Source organism: Brienomyrus brachyistius, chromosome 2 (assembly GCF_023856365.1).
Source record: "Brienomyrus brachyistius isolate T26 chromosome 2, BBRACH_0.4, whole genome shotgun sequence".
Classification (NCBI taxonomy): domain Eukaryota; kingdom Metazoa; phylum Chordata; class Actinopteri; order Osteoglossiformes; family Mormyridae; genus Brienomyrus; species Brienomyrus brachyistius.
In genome coordinates this window covers 46,768,464-46,792,638 of record NC_064534.1, presented here as the reverse complement: position 1 = coordinate 46,792,638, position 24,175 = coordinate 46,768,464, and the positions used below count along the sequence as shown (strand labels likewise).

The 24,175-nt window shown below is 43.3% G+C and overlaps 2 protein-coding genes across 6 annotated transcripts; one reads left to right on the top strand and one right to left on the bottom strand.

The window, feature by feature from the left end:
* Positions 1-8,317: 8,317 nt before the first annotated feature.
* Positions 8,318-11,315, top strand: LOC125727500 (uncharacterized). The gene is made up of 7 exons (XM_049004269.1): positions 8,318-8,813; positions 9,507-9,722; positions 10,260-10,445; positions 10,623-10,773; positions 10,889-11,021; positions 11,203-11,212; positions 11,295-11,315. Exons 1-7 carry the CDS (start codon positions 8,334-8,336, stop codon positions 11,313-11,315), a joined length of 1,197 nt encoding a protein of 398 aa, XP_048860226.1. The 5' UTR covers positions 8,318-8,333.
* A 3,832-nt stretch (positions 11,316-15,147) lies between these two features.
* pheta1 (PH domain containing endocytic trafficking adaptor 1) lies at positions 15,148-21,453 on the bottom strand. Of its 5 annotated transcripts, none has more exons than XM_049001924.1 (4): positions 20,717-21,009; positions 19,494-19,566; positions 19,228-19,394; positions 15,148-17,205 (listed from the first exon to the last, which is right to left on the bottom strand). In XM_049001924.1, exon 4 carries the CDS (start codon positions 17,195-17,197, stop codon positions 16,397-16,399), a length of 801 nt encoding a protein of 266 aa, XP_048857881.1. In that variant the 5' UTR covers positions 17,198-17,205; positions 19,228-19,394; positions 19,494-19,566; positions 20,717-21,009; the 3' UTR covers positions 15,148-16,396. The 5 variants fall into 5 exon arrangements, with proteins under 5 accessions (XP_048857881.1, XP_048857894.1, XP_048857887.1 ...); XM_049001937.1 differs by having other exon boundaries at positions 19,228-19,310; positions 19,521-19,566; XM_049001930.1 differs by lacking the exons at positions 19,494-19,566; positions 20,717-21,009 and adding an exon at positions 21,016-21,453 and having other exon boundaries at positions 19,228-19,310.
* Between the last annotated feature and the right edge of the window lie 2,722 nt (positions 21,454-24,175).

Sequence of the window (24,175 nt, the reverse complement as noted above, 5' to 3'; positions counted from 1 at the left end):
AATGTAACACGCGCATGCAAAGAAGGAACAAGCATTTTATGTGTGGAGGTGGGTGTAACAAAACACTGGAGGAGAACAAAAACAAAAGACAACAGTTTTGATTTCAGCACAAGGGAAATACATGGGAAAACAAAACAGGAAGTAGGTCACGGGGTACAACAGGGTACATGATCAGGCAGCAAGGTCTCGGTGTGCGGTCTGGGCTGAAAACGAAACAGGAAGTAGGTCACGGGGTACAACAGGGTACATGATCAGGCAGCAGGGTCTCGGTGCACGGTCTGGGCTGAAAACAAAACAGGAGGTAGGTCACGGGGTCCAACCAGGTACATTATCAGGCAGCAGGGTCTCGGTGCACGATCTGGGCTGAAAATAAAACAGGAAGTAGGTCACAGGGTACAACAGGGTACATGATCAGGCAGCAGGGTCTCGGTGCACGATCTGGGCTGAAAATAAAACAGGAAGTAGGTCACAGGGTACAACAGGGTACATGATCAGGCAGCAGGGTCTCAGTGCACGGTCTGGACTGAAAACAAAACAGGAAGTAGGTCACAGGGTACAACCTGGTACATTATTAGGCAGCAGGGTCTCGGTATGCTGTCTGGACTGAAAAGAAAACAGAAGTCCTTTTTACACAATCAGCAATTAAGTAGAACAAAATAGACTCATCACTTGTGATTGTGCCCTGGGACATCGATTGCATGCTTGTGTTCAAAGAAACATACTAGGTGAGAGAGCAGGTCCAGTCACTTCCTAAAGCAATTGGTGGTTAAAGCCCTTGCTGAAAGGCCAAATTATGAAATCATGGGATTTGAAACAGGTAGCCTTCCTATCAGACTATTATCAATAGGTTATTCACAGCTTGGGGTCATTTGCTGTACCCAGTATTCTATAATTACAGTAGGGGATCTCAAGAAAATGTAGTAAATACCATAAGCACAATATGCCTTCATGGCATTCATGAATAAGAACCATACAGACGCCCCTCTACTTGCGAACGGCCGTTCATAACTTGAAATGTTCGTAAGTCGTTATTCAACACTATTTTAAGGGTATACGCAAGTACTAAGAACTAGGATGTTGGGAGCACACACGCTACACTGCTGTGTGGCAGGAGTAACGGCCAGAAGTTGTACTAGGAGGAATTGGTGTGCAGAAAAAAATTTTATGTTGCGGAAAGTAAACAGGAGCCCAGTGAACACAATTTGGATTTACAGTCCTCTTCGTTCGTACGTCTGAAAGTTCCTAAGTTGAATGTTCGTAAGTAGAGGAGCGTCTGTACTCCCCATGCTGTCCATTACCATTCTGATCTGGTCCATCCTCTTATGGTAAGTTAAATACCTCTGAGGTGAGGACTGAGGTAGCTCTTTCCCAGAATCTGACAGACACCTCTCTTCAGATTGTAGTGTATAGATTACAAACACTGCAGTGCCCCAGGGATACTGTAATGCAATGTGAAGGTGATGTTTATTTCTAGGACACCGACAATGAGCGTCTTGGAATGTGGCTTCCAAAAGCCCTGCCCTAATTTACTAAATAGCAAAGTATACAGATTTATGTATCGTACACCACCAGTCAAACGTTTTTGCACACCATGGATTTTTACCACTTTCCCACTTATTTTATAAACTATCGATTTTTTTATACTTGTTAAACATGGGAAAGTTGAGTGAACAACCATAAATAAAAATATAAGTCAAACAAAACAAGTTTCCTTTATAACACAGAAAAAGTATGTAACAGTGCATGTCTGCCATCCTACTAACTGATTGTGTGGCGATGGCGTAGTTAAATTCTAGGCTGTCCTGTAACTTTAAATGCACTAGTTACCTGTTTCATCCCATGAATACCATGAAATTTCTCTCCTGTCATTACTGCTAGAGGACTTTGATGAGTCAAAGATATGATATTTTCTTGCTAATAAAGGTACTCAAATGGTGAAGATAATGTAGATTTATTTGTTAGCAAAGAATATTGAGTGTATCATTAGTAAATGTTAAGTTAACATTATGCAAATGTAGAAAATCTAAATATTTGCAAAAACATTTGGTATATAGGGACCGTTGATTTGAGTGAATAAGTAAACCATATTAATATAGCCAGGGGGTTAAGTCTTAGATGTAAACTAAACTCAGGCCTTGGGGGGGGGGGGGGGGGGTAAGAGATGTCCCCCGCCTTGCAAAGGCAATACATGGCCATTTTTAGATTAAGTGATCCTGTATCTAGGTCAGTGCTTCTTATTTAATAAGCCCCAGGGCTGTCTTGGGTACTACATCGGTATCGGCTAGCTGTGGTTTTTGGAGCCCAAAACCCAGCTACCCAGGGGGCTCAAGCCCAGTCCACAATTTATGAAGATTCATAAATCATTTTTGGATCCTCCAGTCACTTTGCAGTGCTAACAGATTGAGGCTCAGGGCTTAGTACACTGCCCCTTAAGTTACCTGGCCAGTAACTCCTCTGTGAAGACAGTCTGCAGCCATTTTTAGGTGAAATCTTCAGTAAATAAATAAGGCAGTGTTGGTTTAAGAAGGGCCTTAGATAGTACATTGGCTAGCACTAACAGTAGATTTTCAATTACCTTCCCCTTCAGTCACCACAGAGCCCTGTTCCTCCTCTCTGAAGACAGTCTGCAGCCATTTTTAGATAAAATCCTCCAGAAGTTGTGTTGCGGAGGCTCCCTTATGCATGTTAAATGATTTTAGCCTGTGCATTGTAGCCTGGCGGGGGGGTTATAAAGGCTTGTGACCAGGGGCCTGTGATTTTGTAATCCCCCATGGTTCCACTGATCAATAAACTAAATTAAATCTGTTGATATTCCACTTAATTATCGGCATTGGAAGAAACCCTTAGATAAAGCTCCACTAGTGTCTGATTAAACATTTATGATGCGACAAGCAGCTTTCTCACTGGAGAAGGTGCTGAAAGATTGTTTCCTGCATTATAAATTAATGCAGGAAAGGGGTTTTAAGTAAGTGTTACAGATCACTCTAGGGTTGAGTCATCACAGGATGCATGTCTATTTATATATCATACAGATCAAGGCAAGTCTTTTTCTGAGAGTTTTTTTTGTAGAGATGAGAGATATGAAAAGTGAGAGATGGACAATCAATATCAGACACACATACACATAAAACTACACTGAACAACACGAAAAGGACACAAAAGGCAATACACCACAGCCAGTTACCCCAAAACACCCAAAAGAGTGAAAAACGAATGGTATCCACATCCTACCATCTGGGGTTAATTAACAATGAAGAGTGAAAGGCAAATATACAATAATAAATATACAATATGGAAGTGAACAAAACCCAGAAAGGTCACTTTGAGTCAGTAATCATACACAGTTATTCATAATATAAAATACTGTGATTTGGTTGTGTATGTGGGGGGGGGGTGTTATGTATATGTTACATTTTTGGGACCAGGTGTCCCCACAATGTAATAAAAAAACCTGTCATGTCATGTTGTGTCATGTCATGTGAAACATTTTTCAGGTCCCCACAAAGGGAAGCTGTCTTTTATAAAAATCTATAAAAACTAATTTTGTTTGGTTACTTATGGTTATGGTTTGGCCTGAGTAGGGTTAAGGTCGTCATGTTGGGATTAGGGTTTTTCCCATAGGAATAATTGAACGGTCCCCATAAAAATATGAATACAAACAAAGATTTATGTGCTTGTCTGTGTTTGAACACAGTACATTTTCAAAATGCTCTTTTAGTAACTTGTCCAACAGTGTGAGAGTTTGTTTGCTTTATGTTTATATTAAAGCTTCTACTTTGACATTTTAACAAATTGACATAATCACATCGGTCATTAAAACGCTGTTACACTATAATGATTGTTGTCCGTTTAGTTTTAAATTTTAACCTCGTAAATTGGTATCAGACAAATAATGAGACCCCCATAAAATGATTAAAATGATTAATAAAATGAGTACTACATATTAATGGAACTACACATTATACTATTTTTATAATATTGAAACAATGGCAATAATTTACAATGTAACAACCTAAAGCTTCTGGGGATCTGGGATCAGGGTCCCCGTAAAGGGGGGTGGGGGACAGTTAGGAGTTGTCTGTCTGAACGCATGTCTGTTGCATGTATGCTTTATATTTCACTAGTATTGCATCGGTATACTCCATAGGCAGTAGTTTGTACGGAGTATTAAATTATATTGCAGTTAGTAACACGATGGGAACAGAACGGGACTTTTCATTAAGTAATATCGGGGGGAAAGCTGGAAGTCCTGGTATTTCAGTAACATATAATTCTGCGAAAAGTGAAATTCTTGTGTAAGTCCATTAATATGAGTAATTTTTCATGTCTAATAATGAGAAATTGCGGTTCCTTAGTCATATTTTCCTGAATGAAAGGAGAGCGTCTCAGCTTAACTTTTATCGAGTTTAAACAACCTTACTATCAATAAAACACATGATTCTGTGGTTAATATTGGAATCAGTGTTCTGTCCAAAATAAGGCTACACTTTAGAAATCGTACAATGTAGGTTTTAATCATTACCTCAATTTTTTAAGTTAACTAATAATTCATACATTTTTATCATTATATAGTAGGTATTTCGAAATGAATAATAATACCACTAACAGAAACTAGCCGTTAGAAAGTGCTATAGATGTTTAATTTCAGAAGATTTTGCTTTATATATTTAGAATTTAGTGATTAATTGTCATTGTTGACACACCACAGCACAACGAAATGTGTCCTCTTCATGTGCCAATGTGACATACTGTAGCACGGGGCAGCTAATTCAGCGCCCGGGGAAGAGTGCTTGGGGGCAGTACCTTGCTTAGGGTACCTCAGTAGTGCCTTGATGGTCGGGGAATCGAACGTGAAATTTTTCAATTACAAGTGCGCGTCCCTAACGATTAAGCCACCACTTCCAATTAATATACAATTAATGTTTGAAAATCTAAAGGAAATGCAAACACTATAAGCTATAATAATCTTAAAACATTTCTTTTACCGTTTAACACTAATAATAATGCTGATGACAATCATCTTAACGTCTTTCCTAGTGGGATGAAGCTTGGTAGCGCGTACAGAATTTATATTTTTCGACAACGACACCTGGTGGTCATCTAAACAAAATGGTCACGAAGTGATAATAGTATAATAATCCATTTATGTTAATTTGACACTCAGGCATTAATAGATTACCCGTTCCCCAACACCGTCAACCAAGAGTCAGAACTAAACCCATTCACCTTCACTGCATATTACAGCCACAACTAAACCCATTCACCTTCACTGCATATTACAGCCACGGAAAAATTAAGAGACCACTCCTGTTTTAATCATGGTTCTGTGGGCAGGAGGCTACACTGAACAGCAGGTTGCTTCCAGGTTCAAAATTTCTAAGACCACAGTACATAAGAATAAGGTGAAGCAGGAGACACTGGGAATGACCAGAAACCAGCCAGGTAAAGGGAGGAAGCAACATTCTAATACTAGAGATGACCGTTTACTTATGTGACAGTTTCTCATGAATCGGAGGATGACATCAAGTGACCTTCAAAAGAAATGGGAAACATTAAGTGCAGGTGTGAAGTGCACTGCTAAGACATTTCGTATCAGGCTCCTAGAAGCAGGACTGAAGTCCCATAAAGCAAGGAAGAAGCCCTTCATTGATGAAGAAAGAGAAGAACCAGACTGCAGTTTGCAAAAAAAAGTATATATTATTCACAGCCGCATATCCATACATTGAGAAATGAGTGAAACAAAAAATTGTGATGTGGTCTCTTAACTTTTTACATGGATGTATTGTTAAATTCACACAAACCAGAAAAAATACAACAATGTGTCTGTGAAGCTATATATTCGCTGTACTATGAATGAATTATGGTTTATAAGTTTAAGTCAGAGTTTGATAGATTCCCCTGCTCGCCCTACTTCTAATCTGAAGCTAGCCCAGCCCCTCCCCCTCCCCATCTCATACTTCTGAGTGATAGTCTATGTAGCTCACAAACCACAATCAGGGCACCCACTCTGACACAGTTAATTGACCCACACTGAGACATGGTATCATTGACATGGCATGTAGATAAGCCATAGAAAACCGATTGCACAAACGTCACCATTTTCTTTTGTGCGGGCATCCTGTACTGCTCTGGGTGGCTGCTCATGTCACCCATACCTAAATCCACCAGTGAAGGTATCCCAGTTTAAATTGACTATCTTTGTTTGCTTACATTTAGCATGGACTTCTGGATTTCAGTCTGGCAAGTCATTTTGCTAACCCAGAAACCCAGCTTTGTGATGCAGGCCCAGGTAGGTCTGCCTTACACTTAGTGGATGTGGACTCTCATAAATAGTTAAAACTAAATTATCCCTATTCTACATGTGCATCTCTCTTTTGGGGGGGAGGGGTGCTTCCCTGATTTTTAACTAAGTGTGTTACATATGTACATGGTGAACGACGAATGATCCACAATTTGACTCACGAAAATGGGCTTCATTAAACTAAAAAAACACTCACACACAAGAAGCAAAAGGCCAACAAGGGGTCAAAAACAAAGCAGGTAAACAACAAAATTTAAGGCAGGGAGTAAGATAGGAACAACCATAGCAGAACAGAAGCAGCACTGGACAGCAGCTATAAACATACACAGCAAAATTAGGATGAAACAAAACAACATGGTGACACAACTGACACAATGACCAACTGAAGACCAAGGCCAAGGGTAGGCCTATACATACACAGATAACAGGGGTAAGAAGAGGGACAGGTGTGGGCCAGTACTATTACTAGGAACAAGCACAGGTAAAAGCAATCAACAGATAAAGAATCAAACACCAGGGGAGACTAGATAACAAAGGTAAACTGAATAATACTACGTACCAGGGAACAGGGAGCAAAAACAGGGAACGGTAACAGAAGTAAACTACATAATTATCCAAAAAAACACAAAATAAGATAAATGTTAAATTATAACTAGTTGAGAGTAGCAGCACCAGAGCCTCAAGCCCACAACAGGAGGAGAAGCCTGGATGACATAACCACCCACTCAGCCCATTAAGCCATGCGGTGGCCCAGGGAATAATCAAAACATAAGGCACTGACACCAAATGGGATGGGCAGTGACACCTGCTGGTCAAACGGGCAATTGACATACAGAAGCAGGCTGGACAGGGACCCATCTTGACAGAGGGTCAAGGTCACTGTGACACTGTTACAGTTTAAATCATCTATACAATGTAAAAAAAACATGAACTCCCTGTTTCCTGTTAGTGTTTCATTAAACAAACCCTTCCATGCTATATATTCCATATTTATATAAGACAATTATAGCCTTACGAGTTACCAATAGAGCAGGACTTAAAAGGAACACATGAAAAATGATGAATGAACAATACAGTATTGGGTCACTTTCTGTTCAGTCTATACAGAAAAACTCACTAATTGGCATAGAGCACTAGTTAGCCAGTAAAATCAATGAAAATCCTGTTTATGGTTCATTGTGTAATCGCTGCTGTCTGGTGAGGTTCGCAATCCCAGGAGACGCACATCGTAATCCGGCCTCATGTATACCATTTATCCTCTGCACAATCGGAACGCAATACTGTACCTGTATAACAATATAGCAGGTGTTGTCAAAAGTTCAGAAAGCAGTGAAGTCAGTGCTGTAAATCGTGTAAATCATTGGTTGTAAGGCGATTAGATTCAATTACAGTTACTGAGGGAACAATGACATGCAAAGGATTTCAAATGTTTTTTACCTTCTTTGAAAAATATTACAATTTGAAACCAACTACACACTTGTCACGCCCACATCGACAGACTCTGCCGGGGACTCAGCCGGGGGCTCCGCCCCGACCACGCCCCAGGGGCGGTACTCGCGGGGTGTGTCAGAGACTGATAGGGAAACAGATTTAAGCACCGGGCACCAGTAAGACGGTGCGAAGTATTGAGCCATGCTAATGTGCCTTGCTGAGCGGTCCTACCCGTCGAAGGAGAACCCTTGGAGGGTTGTGCCTCTATTGTGGGGAAGCCGGACACCTTAGGCTGACCTGCCCCCAGAGATCACATCGTGAGGAGAACTCCCCTCCGGTAGGTACCCTGCCAGTGGTAATACCTAATAAAAACCAGCTCACTCTTCCCGTAGTAATTGGAGCCAACGGAAGAACAGAGGGGACCCTGGCCCTGGTGGACAGTGGAGCAGCGGGTAACTTCATTGACCAGACTCTAGCGCGATGTTTGGGCTTACCCTTCAATAGACTGGCCCGTCCCCTTATCGTGCTAGGAGTAACCGGGAGGAGAATCCAGGAAGGCACAATCCGATACCAGACGCAGCCGTTCACCCTGCGGGTAGGGATGCTCCACGAAGAAAAGATAATGATGTACGTACTCCCTCACGCTAAAGATCCGCTTATCTTGGGCCTCCCGTGGCTACAGCAACATAATCCGTGGTTAGACTGGAGAACGGGTGAACTAACCTCGTGGTCGCCGAACTGTCTATCCACCTGCATCTCTATCTCCTGTAATGCTTCCAGCATAGAGAGCCCCGAGATCGAAGACCAGCCCCAGATTCCCAGTGAATACCGGGATTTCAGTGACGTGTTCAGTAAGTCACGAGCCTTCTCTCTTCCACCTCACCGCGACTGTGACTGCGCTATAAACCTTCTGGAGGGAGCGACCATGCCCAAGGGGAGGTTGTATCCCGTGTCCATCTCAGAGGAGGCAGCCCTAGAGAACTACATTCGGGAGAGTCTGCTACAGGGGATTCATCGAACGCAGGTCCAATTCCTCGGCTATATGCTCCAACACGGGAAGGTGGCCATGGACGACGGAAAGGTGAGAGCAATTCAGAGCTGGCCCCGACCCCGGACATTGAAGGAATTACAGAGATTCCTAGGGTTTGCCAACTTTTACCGTTGCTTTATTAGGAACTTTAGTCAAGTGGCAGCTCCTCTTACGTCGTTAACCCGAGGAGCCCCGTCACGCCTTTCCTGGACGGAAGAGGCTACCAGGGCTTTTGAGCGGCTAAAACATGCATTTAGTACTGCCCCAGTTTTAACGCAACCTAATCCTAACCTTCCATTTGAGGTCGAGGTTGACGCATCTAACGTAGGCGTAGGGGCAGTGTTGATTCAACGCAACCCACAATCGGGGCGTAGACATCCATGTGCATATTTCTCCCGAAAGCTTTCGCCCGCCGAGCATAATTATTCGGTGGGAGATCGGGAGTTACTGGCTATACGCCTAGCTTTGGAGGAGTGGCGGCACTGGCTGGAAGGAGCTCGGTACCCCTTCCTGGTATTAACAGACCACAGGAACCTGGAGTACCTCCAGTCAGCCAAATGGCTCTCCGCACGACAAGTACGTTGGGCACAATGGTTCTCGCGCTTTGAGTTTAAAGTACAATACCTACCAGGAAACAAGAACGCTAAGGCAGATGCCCTCTTTCAACAATATGACTCCCCATCGAACGTGGAGGAGGCGACCCCAATCCTTAATCCCAGATGTTTCGCTTCCACCATTTCCTAGACCCTAGATGAGACCATCCGACAGGCGAATGAAGGAAGATCTCCACCCCCGGGGTGCCCTCCCGGCGTCCAGTACGTACCCCGAGGACATCGCGAGGCTTTGCTGAGGTGGGTTCACGCTCATCACAGCAGCGGTCACCCGGGGGTGAATACCACTCAACGGATGATGTCCCGACGATACTGGTGGCCCAGCTGGAGGAGAGAGACGCAAGAATACGTAGATTCCTGTCCTGAATGCGCTCAAGTGAAAGCATCTCACCAAGCTCCCGCTGGTCGTCTACAACCACTTCTGATCCCGTCACGTCCCTGGTCCCACATAGCAATGGACTTTATCACAGACCTAACCCGATCACGAGGTAAGACCATAGTATTAACCATCGTTGATCGTTTCTCCAAGATGTGTCGTCTTATTGCTCTCCCCAAACTGCCTTCGGCGAGTGACCTCGCTGACATACTAATCAATTCTCTTTTCCGCTATTACGGAATCCCCGAGGAGATCGTTTCCGACCGGGGACCCCAATTTAGCTCGCGGGTGTTTAAAGAGCTTTGCATGAAGCTTCGCATAAACTTGAATCTATCCTCTGCTTATCATCCTCAATAAAACGGGCTCGCCGAGAGGACCAACCAGGAGGTTGCCAAAGCTCTCCGGACTTTGTGCCACAGGGAACCCGCCGAGTGGGCCTCGCATTTGGTATGGGCCGAATATCCCATCAATGCCCGGGTGACATCCTCTACGAACGTTTCTCCCTTCCAGTGCGTCCTAGGATACCAGCCGCCCCTCTTCCCCTGGGACTCTCCGGAGGGAACGGAACCCCGAGTGGAGGAGTGGTACCGCCAAAGCCGAGGAGCCCGGCAGAAGATACAGCGTTCCCTCTGTGGTCATGTGGAACGGCAGAGGCTTCAAGCAGATCGCCATCGCCGAGCCGGACCTACCTATCGGGTGGGGCAAATGGTCTAGCTGTCGACCAAGAACTTGCGCATCCCGGGTTGTCGCAAGCTTACCGCCCACTATATCGGCCCCTTTCGGGTTCTACGCCGAGTTGGCCCCGTAGCAGTGCGGCTCCAGTTGCCCCGGGTGTATCGAATCTGCCCTACTTTCCATGTGTCGCTTCTCAAGCCGGTTAAGCGCTGTCCGCTACGATCTGAGTCAGATCCCGACTTGGACCCCCCCGCGACGGTACCTGGCGTTGATGTCCCCAGCCGGATATTGGCCATCCGGGACTCCCGTCGCCGGCGGGGGCAACTGCAATACCTGGTGGAGTGGGCGGGTAGTCCTCCTGCAGTCAACTGTTGGGTCGCCGCCAATTCCCCGATCGACCCCGCTGTCAGAGCCGCCTTTCATGCTCAGTTTCCTGCTAAACCTGCTCCGCGGCCCCGGGGTAGACCCCGCAAGCGCCTCCGGCCTCCGGGAGGCGGCCGTTAAGGGGGGGCACTGTCACGCCCACATCGACGGACTCTGCCGGGGACTCAGCCGGGGGCTCCGCCCCGACCACGCCCCAGGGGCGGAACTTGCGGGGTGTGTCAGAGACTGATAGGGAAACAGATTTAAGCACCGGGCACCAGTAAGACGGTGCGAAGTATTGAGCCATGCTAATGTGCCTTGCTGAGCGATCTATTGTCCTTCGTCTACCCATTGCTTCCTCCCTGCTCTGTTATCCCCGTGTACTTACCATTCCTATTCCTCTTCCTCTCCCCAGACCCGTTCCCGTACCTGAACCGTCTTCCCCGCTGAGACCGGCGCCTCTTGCTTCCCGCACCCCGTGTTCTCGTGTCTTGTGTTTCTTTGTAGGACAGACCTCCCGGCTTCTGAACCCTGCTTTCCGACCTCGACCATTCTCCTCGTTAATCCCTACTTGTACTGTCGCTACCGTGCTCATAATAAAACCTCAGGTTGCACGCACGACTGGATCCCTGCTCCTTTCTGTTGGCCAGCACCACAACACTATTAATGGTATACAAGGAAAGTAGAATCTCGGAACATTAGTTAAATTTTTTCTGTGCACCGAACTGTACAGAAAACAAACACAAAGGAGGCACTACCTGAATCTAATTGGGGGGGTGCACAGCTTTCAGAGTAACACATAATTCGCAGATTAGCTAAATGTCTTTACATCGTTTTTAATTCTGTAATAATGAATTATAGACACATCACCGGCCGGTACTTTGAGACCTCTTCTAAGTGGCGAATGAGCTGATTGTCCAATGCATTAATTTCAGTTACTTTATTAAGCTAGATATGTCTTTAGCTCTGGTGCTGCTACTTTGAATACCAATAGCTTAGAGTCTTTTGCTACATAAGCTATGAAAATGCATGACTTGCAGTGCAAAAGTCATGCATTTCCTGAAAGTATCGTAGTGCAAAGGTTTCCTGGAATGCATTAATGTTACATTTATATAGCGCTTTTCAATACACCCAAAGTGCTTTACAGAACCAATGGGAAGCCACTTCAACCACCACTGGGTAGCACCCACCTGGATGATGTAACGACAACCATTCTGCACCAGTACACACATCACACAGTAGCTAAGCTGCTGAAGGAGAATTCACCAGTCAGACACTGGGGCAGGTTAGGAGGCAATATTTGAAATGGCCACAGTGGGCGATTTTAGCCAGGTTATCAGGGTACCATCCCTACTCTTCCAAAAGATACGCAGGGAGTCAGAACCTCAGTTTTAAATCTCATCCAGAGTATGGCACCATTTTTAGAGCAATGTAGTTTCATATTAAGTGATGTGTAACCGGGGAGCTTTCTGCATCTCCCATGCGCATTTAGTATAAAGATGACAGTTTCTGAACTGTGGGAAAGAGACACATGAAACCGTGTTAATCGTCCTACTCAATTTCAGACTCATACTCTAGACTTGGTGATCAGCAAGGATGTCAGAATTCCTCCTACTGATATTAAGGATCAGATGACTCCTCCTTTATCTTCTTTGATTTGTCGACACCAGTTTCCCTGCCCAGAACTGCCATTATGAAAAAGCCACATCGATGGAAATACTAGAGTTTTATTTACATACGCCATATTGATATTGATATCTTTGTGCACAAAACACCCATGTTATCTGGGTTTTTAAGGGTAAATTTATCTGTGGCAAACAGAAAGCACCACAGCACAGCAGTTACTATTGTAATGAGGCAATGCTGGAAGATGGGGCATAAATGGAGGAAGAGCAGGCTACAGATGCACCTTCATATTTATATCTAAAAAAAAAGACGTCTAATGTATAACTCTGAACTAAGCAAGGCTAGACAGTCTTATTTCTCTAATATCATTAAGGAGAACATCAACAGTAGCCATTGTGGATAAAATAAATCCCCCAACAGAGTCAGTCCCCGAGTTCTCTTCAGTTAAAAAGTGCAATAGGTTTACATCTTTTCTCCATGACAAAATTAAAGATATTAGATCAATCATTTTTCAAATCTTACATTCATGGGGAAAGTTATTGAGAAGGTAGTCTTTACTCAAATTACAAACATCCCAGAGGTGGAAATTTCAGGTCCAGAAAGTAAAAATCCAGACCAAGATTTTATTTCAACCAACCACTTGAGCAACAATGCCAGGATTGTCACACCCAGCTTGTACAATCCTCGTGTGTGCCACGCCCTCCTGATTATTCAAGTGTGCTTCCCTGATCGTACCCAGATGTGTCTAGTTATTTTGATCAGTCCTGTCTATTTCAGTCCGTGTCTTACCTCAGTTCCTCGTCTGTCATTGTTGTTTGTCGATGCCCGTGTTCCGTCCTGCCCTTACCCCGAATAAACCCCTAGTTTGCTCTGTATTCCGCCTTCCTGCCTGGTCCTTCCTGCCTACCTGCCCGTTCGCCTTACCTGTTCCCCACCGATTGTGACAAGGATCATCTCTTTGAATAATTTTGTTGGAACAGGGTCCAGCCTACAAATAGATGAATTGTTTGGTCTTTAAAAATGCTGCTGCTAGAATCCAAACACCACATAGACTAAGAAGAGAGAGCACATTACTCCTGTTCTCAGATCCTTACACTGGCTCCCCGTCTCCTAACACCAAGAAGAGAGAGCACATTACTCCCGTTCTCAGATCTTTACACTGACTCCCCGTCTCTTAACACCCAGAAGAGAGAGCACATTACTCCCGTTCTCAGAACCTTACACTGACTCCCCGTCTCCTAACACCAAGAGGAGAGAGCACATTACTCCCGTTCTCAGATCCTTACACTGGCTCCCCGTCTCTTAACACCAAGAAGAGAGAGCACATTACTCCCATTCTCAGAACCTTACACTGACTCCCCGTCTCCTAACACCAAGAGGAGAGAGCACATTACTCCTGTTCTCAGATCCTTACACTGGCTCCCCGTCTCCTAACACCAAGAAGAGAGAGCACATTACTCCCATTCTCAGATCCTTACACTGACTCCCCGTCTCCTAACACCAAGAAGAGAGAACACATTACTCCCGTTCTCAGATCATTACACTGGCTCCCCGTTTCCTAACACCAAGAAGAGTGAGCACATTACTCCCATTCTCAGATCCTTACACTGACTCCCCGTCTCCTAAGACCAAGAAGAGAGAGCACATTACTCCCATTCTCAGATCCTTACACTGATCATGTGGTCAATTATAAATCGTTTTAATTCAGTCTCCTTGGACTCATTGTGTTGCTGGAAAATATTAATAATAGTTTCCTAGCAATTTTTTGTGATTTGCATTTTTTATTCTTTTTGAATACAGAAGATCAGTTTTACAATATTATGAATATCCACTTCTCTTGTATCCTTAAAGTTAGTATAATTGAAATATATTTGCCCCACCTGCATATTTTTTGTCCTTTACTAACCACCCAGCATTACATTTGTTTGTATGCAAAAATCTTTCCCAACACAGCCATCCACTGCTGAGGCAGGGTGACTATTTTTTTGCTTCTGGTTCTTGGCAAGCTTCAGTCTTAACAGTATAACTGGTAGTAATGAAAGCAAAACAGACACAAAACACCACTTAAAGAGACAAGACTCACCACTTAATTAGACAGGAGGTACTGTAAGGTTTAATACCGAACCCACCATTAGTGGTGTCCAGTTTGAATACGTCAATCCTACAATTAAAATAAGGTTGCAATTTTAAAGCCTATTTAAAAAAAATGAACAGTAAGAGTTAAAGATTAGCTAGTTTACAGCTGAAACATTCAGAAACTTGTATATGTAACAAAGAAGCATTAAGGTTTAAGGCCGTGAATAGCTGATATGTGCATGTTCATGTCTGTGTGACTCCATTAAACTAATTACTGTTTAACACTGCCATTTGTGTGGCTCTGTGGGTCAGACCTCTGTGCTTGAGATCAGAAGTTTGTTGGTTCGAATTCCATGTTCGGCAAAGTTACTTCACAGTTGAGCCCAGCTGTTCCAGGGACTGGCTGACCCAGTTTTCCCAACTATGCATCACACTGGATGACGGCGTCTGCTGTAAATGTAAATATACAGTCAGGGTCCCAGAGACCCAGACTCAGCCGCATACAATACAAGGTGCTCTCTGGAACTCAGTCCTTTCCAGGCAACTCAGGTAGCCAACTTGAGTCACAATTTAAGAAGATCTTACAGGAACCAGAACCACCTGCTTTGTGATCGCACTGGAGACCCTCGCCAAAACTCCAAGAACACAAGAATAAAAATTACAGCTTGATTCATGCTTTTATTGCATTTGTCCCCTTATACAAACTGGCAATAAGCATGTGCGTTTCCTTGCCTCCATTTCCTTAGTGAGGAGCTTTTTTTTTTACATTTAATAAAAAAAGAAGTTTAAGTTTTAATGACACACTTAAAATACGATCATTGGTGTACTGTGTCTAATATGTTGCTATATTATACAGTGCCATGTAAAAGTACTATCGAGAGTTCCTCTTGCATGTTTGTCAGACTGGATTCAGATCATTAAACTGTACAAAGGGGTCTTTTTTTAAGAAAAAAATTATATTTCCTCCATAGACTTAAAAACAGGTCGCACCACCTTTAGCAGCAACAACTTCCTACAATTTGACATCACTTTTTCCAGTCTGGAGGCATTTCAGCAAGTCTTTGCAGAAGTGCTGTAATTCAGACAAAGTGGCACATTTTCAAGCAGGAACTGCGACTTCAGGTCCCCTCAGACCCGGACTCTGTCGAGTTCCCATCAGCACTGTACGCACATGTAGTTAATACAGATTTACATCAGAATATTAAATACTGTAGTAGATGTAGCTGTGTGCTTTAACAGGAAAACACATGAATCATGCAAGAAGCTTCCCCACAGGTTAAATGTTTTGGCACTGGGCACAGGATAAAGCAAGTGATGACAAATAGCATTTACAATTTAAAAAGGCACGACACATGGTGACTGTACCCCTTTAGAGACTACAGGGTTGTTATGCTGCACTGTGGTCAGTTAGATAGGTTAAAATTCTACAAACAGCACAAAGATCATTGGCTGTGAGCCTTAATTATCCCCCAATACTCAAACCAATATTTATGCTATACTGAAAACTACAAAAAGGACTGGAGTGGTCAAGCCCCATCTGCAGGTCCATCCCCTGCACGCCTGGATATTTGGTCTTTAAAAATGTTTTGAAACATGATACAGACTTGCATACAACAAACATGGACACAGAACAATGAAGAAAAACACCAAAAATGGTGACAGTTGTCTCTATAAAACAACGGTAACGCCAGTAAAACCAAGAAAGGAACCAGACCCTTAAATTCCTGGAAAAAAAAAAAAAACTATAAAAATACCCAGTCGGACAATCAGGTGACAGGGTTACGAGTCATTATGCTAAAAAGCATTAGAAGAGTTGTAGTGAAAAAGTGGAAGGATTTAAGGTGTGCAGGTCTGGCAGATGCTGCCCTGAATCGAATTGGACGCCAGCATGCCGAGGGGACAGGTTCTCACTGACTCTGCAGCCACTCTTGCCGCAGGTCGGCCACCTCCTTGCCATACCACTCGTGCAGCCTGGCGAAGCATCCGGTCCCTGGGGAAACGGGGTTCTCCAAGGAGGAGGTGGAGAGCGCAGAAGTTCCCCGCCTGCGGGGCGGAACTGGAGGAGGCCCATTGGCACCATGCTCAGAGGCCTGGGAGGGCGGGGGGCCCTCATAGCCATTCGGCAGGGCTGCAGGCTTGCTCCAGGCCACCCCGTTCTCCTTGGAGTTTCCGGGCAGGAGGAGGATCTCTTCATGGTGGCTGCGAGCTGGACCAGCCAGCCCCGCTGGCACCGTGGCCTTGGGCCGGTTCCCCTGCTGGAGTGGCTTCCTGCCTGACCGGGGCCTGCCCTGCAGTGCCGCCGCCGCCCCGGCCTCCTGCATGTCCTCCAGCTGCCTCTCCAGCTCCTGCACCACCAGCCGCATGTAGCTAAAGCTGGCCCGTGACAGCGCCTTCACCCATGACTCCATGCCGGCCTGGCTCTCGGCAGCCATCTTGTAGACGCGGGCCCTGGCGCAGTCGAACTTGATAGCAAAGGCAAACTCCTCGACGGACTCGCACAACTCTACGGTGCAGCCCTCCAGCACGATGACGCCGATGGGCTCGCGGCTCAGCCGGTCCTCGAAGTAGAACAGCATGTTTCCCTTAAGGATGAACCAGCGCCGGTGGTATGCTGTGTTGCGTTCCCCCTTCTTGTACAGAAAGCCAGTCTTGTCAGGTGGGGAGTCACAAGTGGCATAATGAGCCACGCTGCGCTCGTTCAGCTTCATGGCCCCCCCTGCTCATGGAGGGTAAAAAAAAAAAAAAAAATTAAATTTTTTGATTCAGACTCTAAAGCCTAATTTGACATTAAAATACACAAAGAGTCACTGGAGGAAGTAAAAACATTCTTTTATGTGGAATGGGGATGGGTATTGTGAACCAGTACTGAATTGGATTGGATGATACCGATACTATTGATAAACTCCTGGACAAATGGTGCCACTATCGATATTTTTGCCGTTAATTCATTCTAAGGGCACTTTACCACCACACCAAGTACTTTACTTTTGGTAGTTGAAGAATGTGTTGATTTTCCACTGGTGCAAAAACCAGTACTGGCACTGAATAACATCACAATGCAGGGCAGTGTATTTCGTACTGAATTTAACAAAGGCTATAGCATATGAAACAGCTGGACGACGTGCAATATTAATACTAACATTGCATGTTATGCAATTCTTACATTGCTAGATTAAGATCAGGCTTTTTCTTACTTTCAATTCTGTACAGACATAGCGCAGGGAGTTTTGGTAAAACATTTTTAATTTGTCACAGGAAAAAACATAGCTAGCTTTGCAACTGAATTATTATTCCTTTTATAGATTATCCAATACATGTTGAAAAATCAGCCTAAAGTTCACCTCCGCTCTTTTTACGTGAGCACTGCATGTCTCAGAGAATACAATCATAATCATTGTCATCCTTGCTGTTTAAATTTAATGTTGAACTCCTTTGCTTTATGAACATACATAATAATTATTACAGAATACAGAATAATTATTACAACAAAATACCATGCTACCCTAGTATATTATATATAATAGTTTATTTTTTGTCCTTGCAATCCTGATCTTGTATCTGTTCTTCTATGTCGCAATTAAAGCGTGGGGTTCATGCATCTTTTTTTTGTGTAAACTGTTTATCCTTATTCTCCGAGTTTTTCAAGACAGTGGTTGTATTGTGTTTCAGGCAAACTATGTGCATAACCAAATCGACAAAGAAAGCATTTCAAGTACCATCCCAGTTTGGCACTTTTGGTATTGGAACTTTTGGTACTGGTACGTGACCGGTCAATGGAGATTAATGGAAAAGGGAAAGTACCAAAAGTACTGTACCATAAGTTCGGAACCTGATGCAGTGGAAACGCACCGTAACACAGCACCGTAAATTCTAAATCGTCCCCTAATAATAATGATTCTGCAGGCATCAGGCGATCACATTTTAGATGCATAGGTGAGTGTTTATATACCGTCCTCTCCAGTCTTCGTGACAGATACGGTAAAGCCTTCAAAAGTGTGGGCTCACTTTAGTAAATGTAATGCTTATGGAAATAAATTAATAACAAAAGTCGTTGATGCAAAAAAGCATGCAGAATCACACTAACCAAATAAAAATGCATTGCATTCAATAATGCTTGAATAATTTAATGCGAATGTACTTATAAACATTGAATATTTCAACTGAAAATATTTCAGCTGTAATTTCATTAGTAAAATAACCAATACAAAAGTATTCAGCTTCCACAATTCAGTCCCAAAATATAGTTTAAAAAGTTAATTTTTATACTTCTAATTATAGCTACCTGAATTCAACTTATTTACTTTCGCAAATTCAGTTGGAATCATTCATTGTGTTTTAATGCCATCTTCATAATTCAAGAGGTAATATTCAGTGCTTTTGTTTTCGCTTTACAAATAGGCTGCTGAAATGTCAGTGGTTTAAAAGGCCGAATTTCAACCTTCTACATCCATGAGTAGCAGGTTAGTGAAGCAGCACTACAGAGACACATGAAACCAAATTATTTTTGCAAAAAAGTCATTAAAATAACACGTGCCTCTTTTATGTCTATGTTTCGCACCACATCATGGAGAGTAGTGTTGATAAGAGTATCAATAAGTATCGGCATCTATAAGCAGTACCGTTATCGATAAAATCCTAATGATACCCATCCCTAATGTGGAAGAACGAACGTTTTCTTAACTGTAAGACACGGTTTCAAAGATGTACTAAAACAATAAAAGTATGCAAAAGGACTCACCTTACACCATGGCCAGGACACCCATAATGGTGGTTCGTGTCTTCAAGGTCACTCACCCCCGCTGAAAATCGACCCCCTCTTCACTGTTTCAAGTAGAGATTTCCAGACATCAGCACCCAGAACCTTACTTATACAGGGTCCTGCAGAACAGCATTTTCCAACCCGGTCTGTGGGGAACCACAGACAGTCCACGTTTTTGCTCCCGACCAGCTTCTGGTAGCAAAAATTTTGCCTGTCATGGAGTCCCCAAGGACCAGTTTGGGTACCATTGCTGTAGGGTACAGGGTTTATACCTCAGGTCCACCACCCCCTGGGGGTCTGGAAAGCAATTGCAGGGGTCTGCGGAAACATACTGTAAATTGACCAAATATTGATATAGTCATGAAACACGAACACACATATTTGGGAATCCCAGGTTTAAGAAAAGTTTAAAACCCCTGCCACAGCCCCAACAGTATCCTGAAGCACAGGATTGGTTAAAACCAGGCACCCTGTATATCGTGAGATAATTGCGAATTAACAAGGAGCAAAACTCAAGTATACTATTACGGGCATACACAAAATACTCGGAATTCACCCTTATATTTCAAAAAAGCACCAGTCAAATGCAAAGTCGTCAAAGATGTCAAAAGTCTGCAGCACAATCCAAAACAGAACAGTTCTGAATTAATGCTGAATGTTTTAAAAACATTCAAAGCGTAAGATATTCCTGTAACGCAGCTATGGTACATTTGCACCGTCTCAAATCCAACAAAACATCCGAAATCAACACATGTGATTTAAACATGAGATAGTTTTTTTTTTAACTGAATTAAAAATGCCTTCATTTTATCGCTCAAAATAAGTTGCCGTGATTCTCCAAAATCCGTTTAGATAGCCTAATAAAGATGGACTTCCAAATGATTCAAAAATGGACGGACCAACGTGATTACAAAGAGAAACATATTAATAATGAAGCTTATCCTATTCTTAGTGTTAGTACTATTGGTCTTTTATCCAAAGCCCCTTCACCTAAACACAGTAACTACCGCCTTCAAGATCATCTATGCCAGATTAACAAGGTTGACGTGTTACATTCTTATGCCTTCAGCTCTGGTGGCCTTTAAGATGTAGTGAAGGATCAATTCTGGGGAAAAATATTAACAAGAAAAACAAACCCGCCTTCAAGCAGAACTGGCTTGTTTTCAACAAATGCCTGCGCAAGAAATGCGTGAACGAAACTACGCTTTGAAACAGACAAAAAAATAACAAGAAAAAAACAAGACAAAAGGCAACAATTTAAATCCACAAAACTGCTAATCACTAAAAGCAAAAGTTCCTTGTTAAGGATTAAATAGACCACGTATCACACTTGGGCGTTTCAAAAGAAAATGCAGGCTAGGTTTTCTCCTAGAAGCGATCAGGAAAATCCAACAACTTCAAATGATTTGTTTATTCGTGCAAAAGCCGTAAGATCGACACTCGATCGCTTAAATCCAAGAAGACTCACCCTGGGTGTGAAAACCAACCACTTTCCCGAAGTGTTCATTGCATTTTGTCAGTAACAGAAGGACAGTAAGCGGTGGCCTGGACAATAAAAGAACAGTGTCCTTTAAATTAAAGCGTACAAGCAGGCCCGTCGCCGGTCATCTCCAGGCGATCATGATCCTCCCAAACATGACACTTATCAAGGCAAATCAGCCAGACACGGGCGGGTTCGAATGCCATTACTCCATTACTCCACGGCTCCCTCTCCGCGCCGCAATCCGCCGCTTACTCCCACTTTACCCCCGTCACGTGATCACGCACCGAATCTCCGGCTCACGGACCCGGAATCCGTAGGTGCGAAAAGGTGCGATTGCTGTGTTCCAGTTTATTGATCAATAAATCGCGTTGAAAGTGTCAGTCCGGGAAAGTCGCCTGTCACCGTAGCGGCGGCGCCCGAGCACAGTAAGACGATACAAGTATGTAGCTGCCACGTATGCGTGACCAGATTATATAAAAAGTATCGATTTATTTGCGGAAGATACCCAGCAGTAGCTAGATATAAACTCCGTCGTTTAAAGGGTTGGCATATGGTGTCCTTTTTCACTTTTCATCACTTTTTTCATCTACAGTATATTCATTTCATGTGGCTGATCTGTATCCTTTGTTCTTGTGGTCAACGAAGTATTGGGCACGGTTACATTTTTATGTAAGGGCAGGCACTGCACAATGGTTGTTGACTCAAAAGAATACGCGATATTTATGCTCTATTCATACAACCAAAAGGTCAAAAGCTGATTTAAACATATATCATATATTGTTTAGCAATTTTTTAATCCAATCAAACTCTCAGCTTTTAAAAGTAGAAAAAAGAAAAAAAAGATGACTGTTATTTTTTAAAAAACCGTAACATATATAGGATATATATATATAAGGACTGTTCCGTACTGGGTATTTTAATATGTGTATAACGTAATAATGTATTAACACTTAACACAAGCAGGAATATTTCATTGTGTGGTACACATGTGAACGCTGCCCTGTCACCTTGTTTTTAATTTCACATCCTTTGTTGCATTAGTTCTGCACCGCGAGGAATGTTTTACTTGCCTGATAAATTACAGGTTTCCAACCCACTAAAGCACCTCCGCTCACATGCATATCGATGTACTTAACTCAGCACACATTTCATGGAGGCACAAAGGTAGTTATTAATTTTTGCCAATATTACATGAATAACATTCTTATAAAGTGTGTCGATTCAGAAGCTGAGTGAGACTTTTAAAACTTGTTCTGATGTTTAAATTACAAGGCCACCAGGACCACCCATCTAATCTAAAACAAGTTTTATTTGTGACATAAAACAAAGTGTGTAGGCTACAAAAGTCTATTGTTTAGAGTATTTGAACAGTAAAGTAAAAAATGTAATTTTCATTTATGAAGGAAACACTGCATCCATTCCATAAAAGTACATATGTAGCAATACTCTGGTCATAAGTGAGCATTATAGCATCCAGTCAGGTTAATGAAGGGTTTTTCATGCTGACCCCTGCTGGCACCCAGCCTGCCCCCTCCCCTCACACCCCTGTTTACTGTGAGAGGCTTGAGGTTCACAGTGACCCTCCAAAAATAAAGGCTTTATGGGAGATGAAGGACACAGGCAAGACTGAATTGTCAGCAGATACCACACATTGTTGATGTTGTTTAGTCATAATTGAACGGTTGAGCTTTTATGTGAGCTGCTCTTTTTAAAATTCTTTAAAAATGTAGAGCAGTTTCACTTAAACTTGACTTTTTATCAGGCTTTTCTGCAGACTTGCTACACAGGCTTCCAGTCCCCTAGCTATTCACCAGAACATCATTTTCCTTTCAGTGTTTAGAAAGATCCTGACCGCTAAAAGACAAAATTGCTTTCATAACAGAAAAATGCGTGATTTACAGTGTTAACACTTAATATTATTTTATGGAATGAAAAACCATAAAAGTTTACTCTGAGGCCCCAAATGATCTTAATCACAATCTTCTGTGGCTCATTTTATATCTATCTGCAGAAATTACACATGCGTCCGACAGACAAATCCTGGCCACTCGAGGCTTTTCATTAGCAAAAATTTAATGCGATTTCCTCTTTGTGAAACAGTGGATGCATCTGCTACCCATTACTGATAATGTTTGGATTTTTATTGGTCGGTTTTCTTATAAGAAAAAAAACACAGAATGCCGTAATGAAAGAATGTCCTCCTAAACTCCCAATATATTACTGTACAAATCTACTCTGATTATACTATGTACATATCAGATGCATGTAAAAACTGAAATGAGAGAGATAGGAAAGCATCTATATTAACCCACTGTCACAAACCCACTGCAGAGATCGCCACCTGCTTAGCACTGATAAGAAAGAAAAAATAAAAGCATTTGACAATACTCCATAAAAATGCTGATACACACACTCAGTGACAAATGCTAAACCACAGGCTCACTTCAGCAAAGGCTTATGGGAGATGTCCCTCCGCCATTCCTGCCAGGCTTAGTTTGTATTGCACGACAGGGCCTTAAATTTAGCCCCTTACTCTAAGCCTGCAGCAGCCACGTGCAACACCCAGACAATCACAGAAAGCCTCCTATCCTGACATCTCCCAGCAGTCTTGTGTGCTTCTCCCACACGTACCTTATAACAGTAACAAAAAAACACAGTCAAGACAAAACTAACAAAGGTTACAATGTACATAGTACAAACAGTTACAAAAAAGTGACATAACCTAATCCACAGCCCAATAATTCATTGAATGTTCACACAATCATTGTGTCCGTCTCAGTGGTGCTTTGTCCAAAGCTTGGTGAAATACAGGAAGTTCTAGGGGGCGAGTCAACAATTGAAGAAGATGTTCTGAATTCTGCATTTGCTACAATGCTTCCCCTTTATGGGCATATGCCACATGTAAGGACTCTTTTAGAAATGGGTTCCCCTTGTAGGTGAAGCACCATACATTCCACACGCAATCAGATGCAATGGAAATTTCGAGTTGTCTTGCTGACAAAGTGGAACTTGTTCTATTCTGAGCCCACCCACTGTGCATCATTGGATCCTACAGCCAATGGGATTAACGGTCCTCTCCATGTGAGGGGCAGTAGGCCGGAGGGTACAGCGTGGGCCACATCCACCCACTGCGCTACGCGCCACCCGCCGCCTGCCAGACGCACACGCGCAAACAGGGGTGGTCATGTCTTGCGGCCCAGACCGCGATAGCCAGCCGGAAACATATTCCTCGTTCAAGCGTGGAGAAGACTCTGCTGGCAGTAGAACGTCTCTAGGCATGTGTGCGACATGGCACAATGTGGTTAATTCTATGGTAAGACATGAAGAAGCCGCCTCCTGCTTTGTGCTAAGACTTATGGGTAATGAGGGGGTATTGAGGCTGACTGCAGTCTGTGCCTGAGTTGTATGGGGCGGGGGGGGGGGGGGGGGGGGTGGTGGACGTGA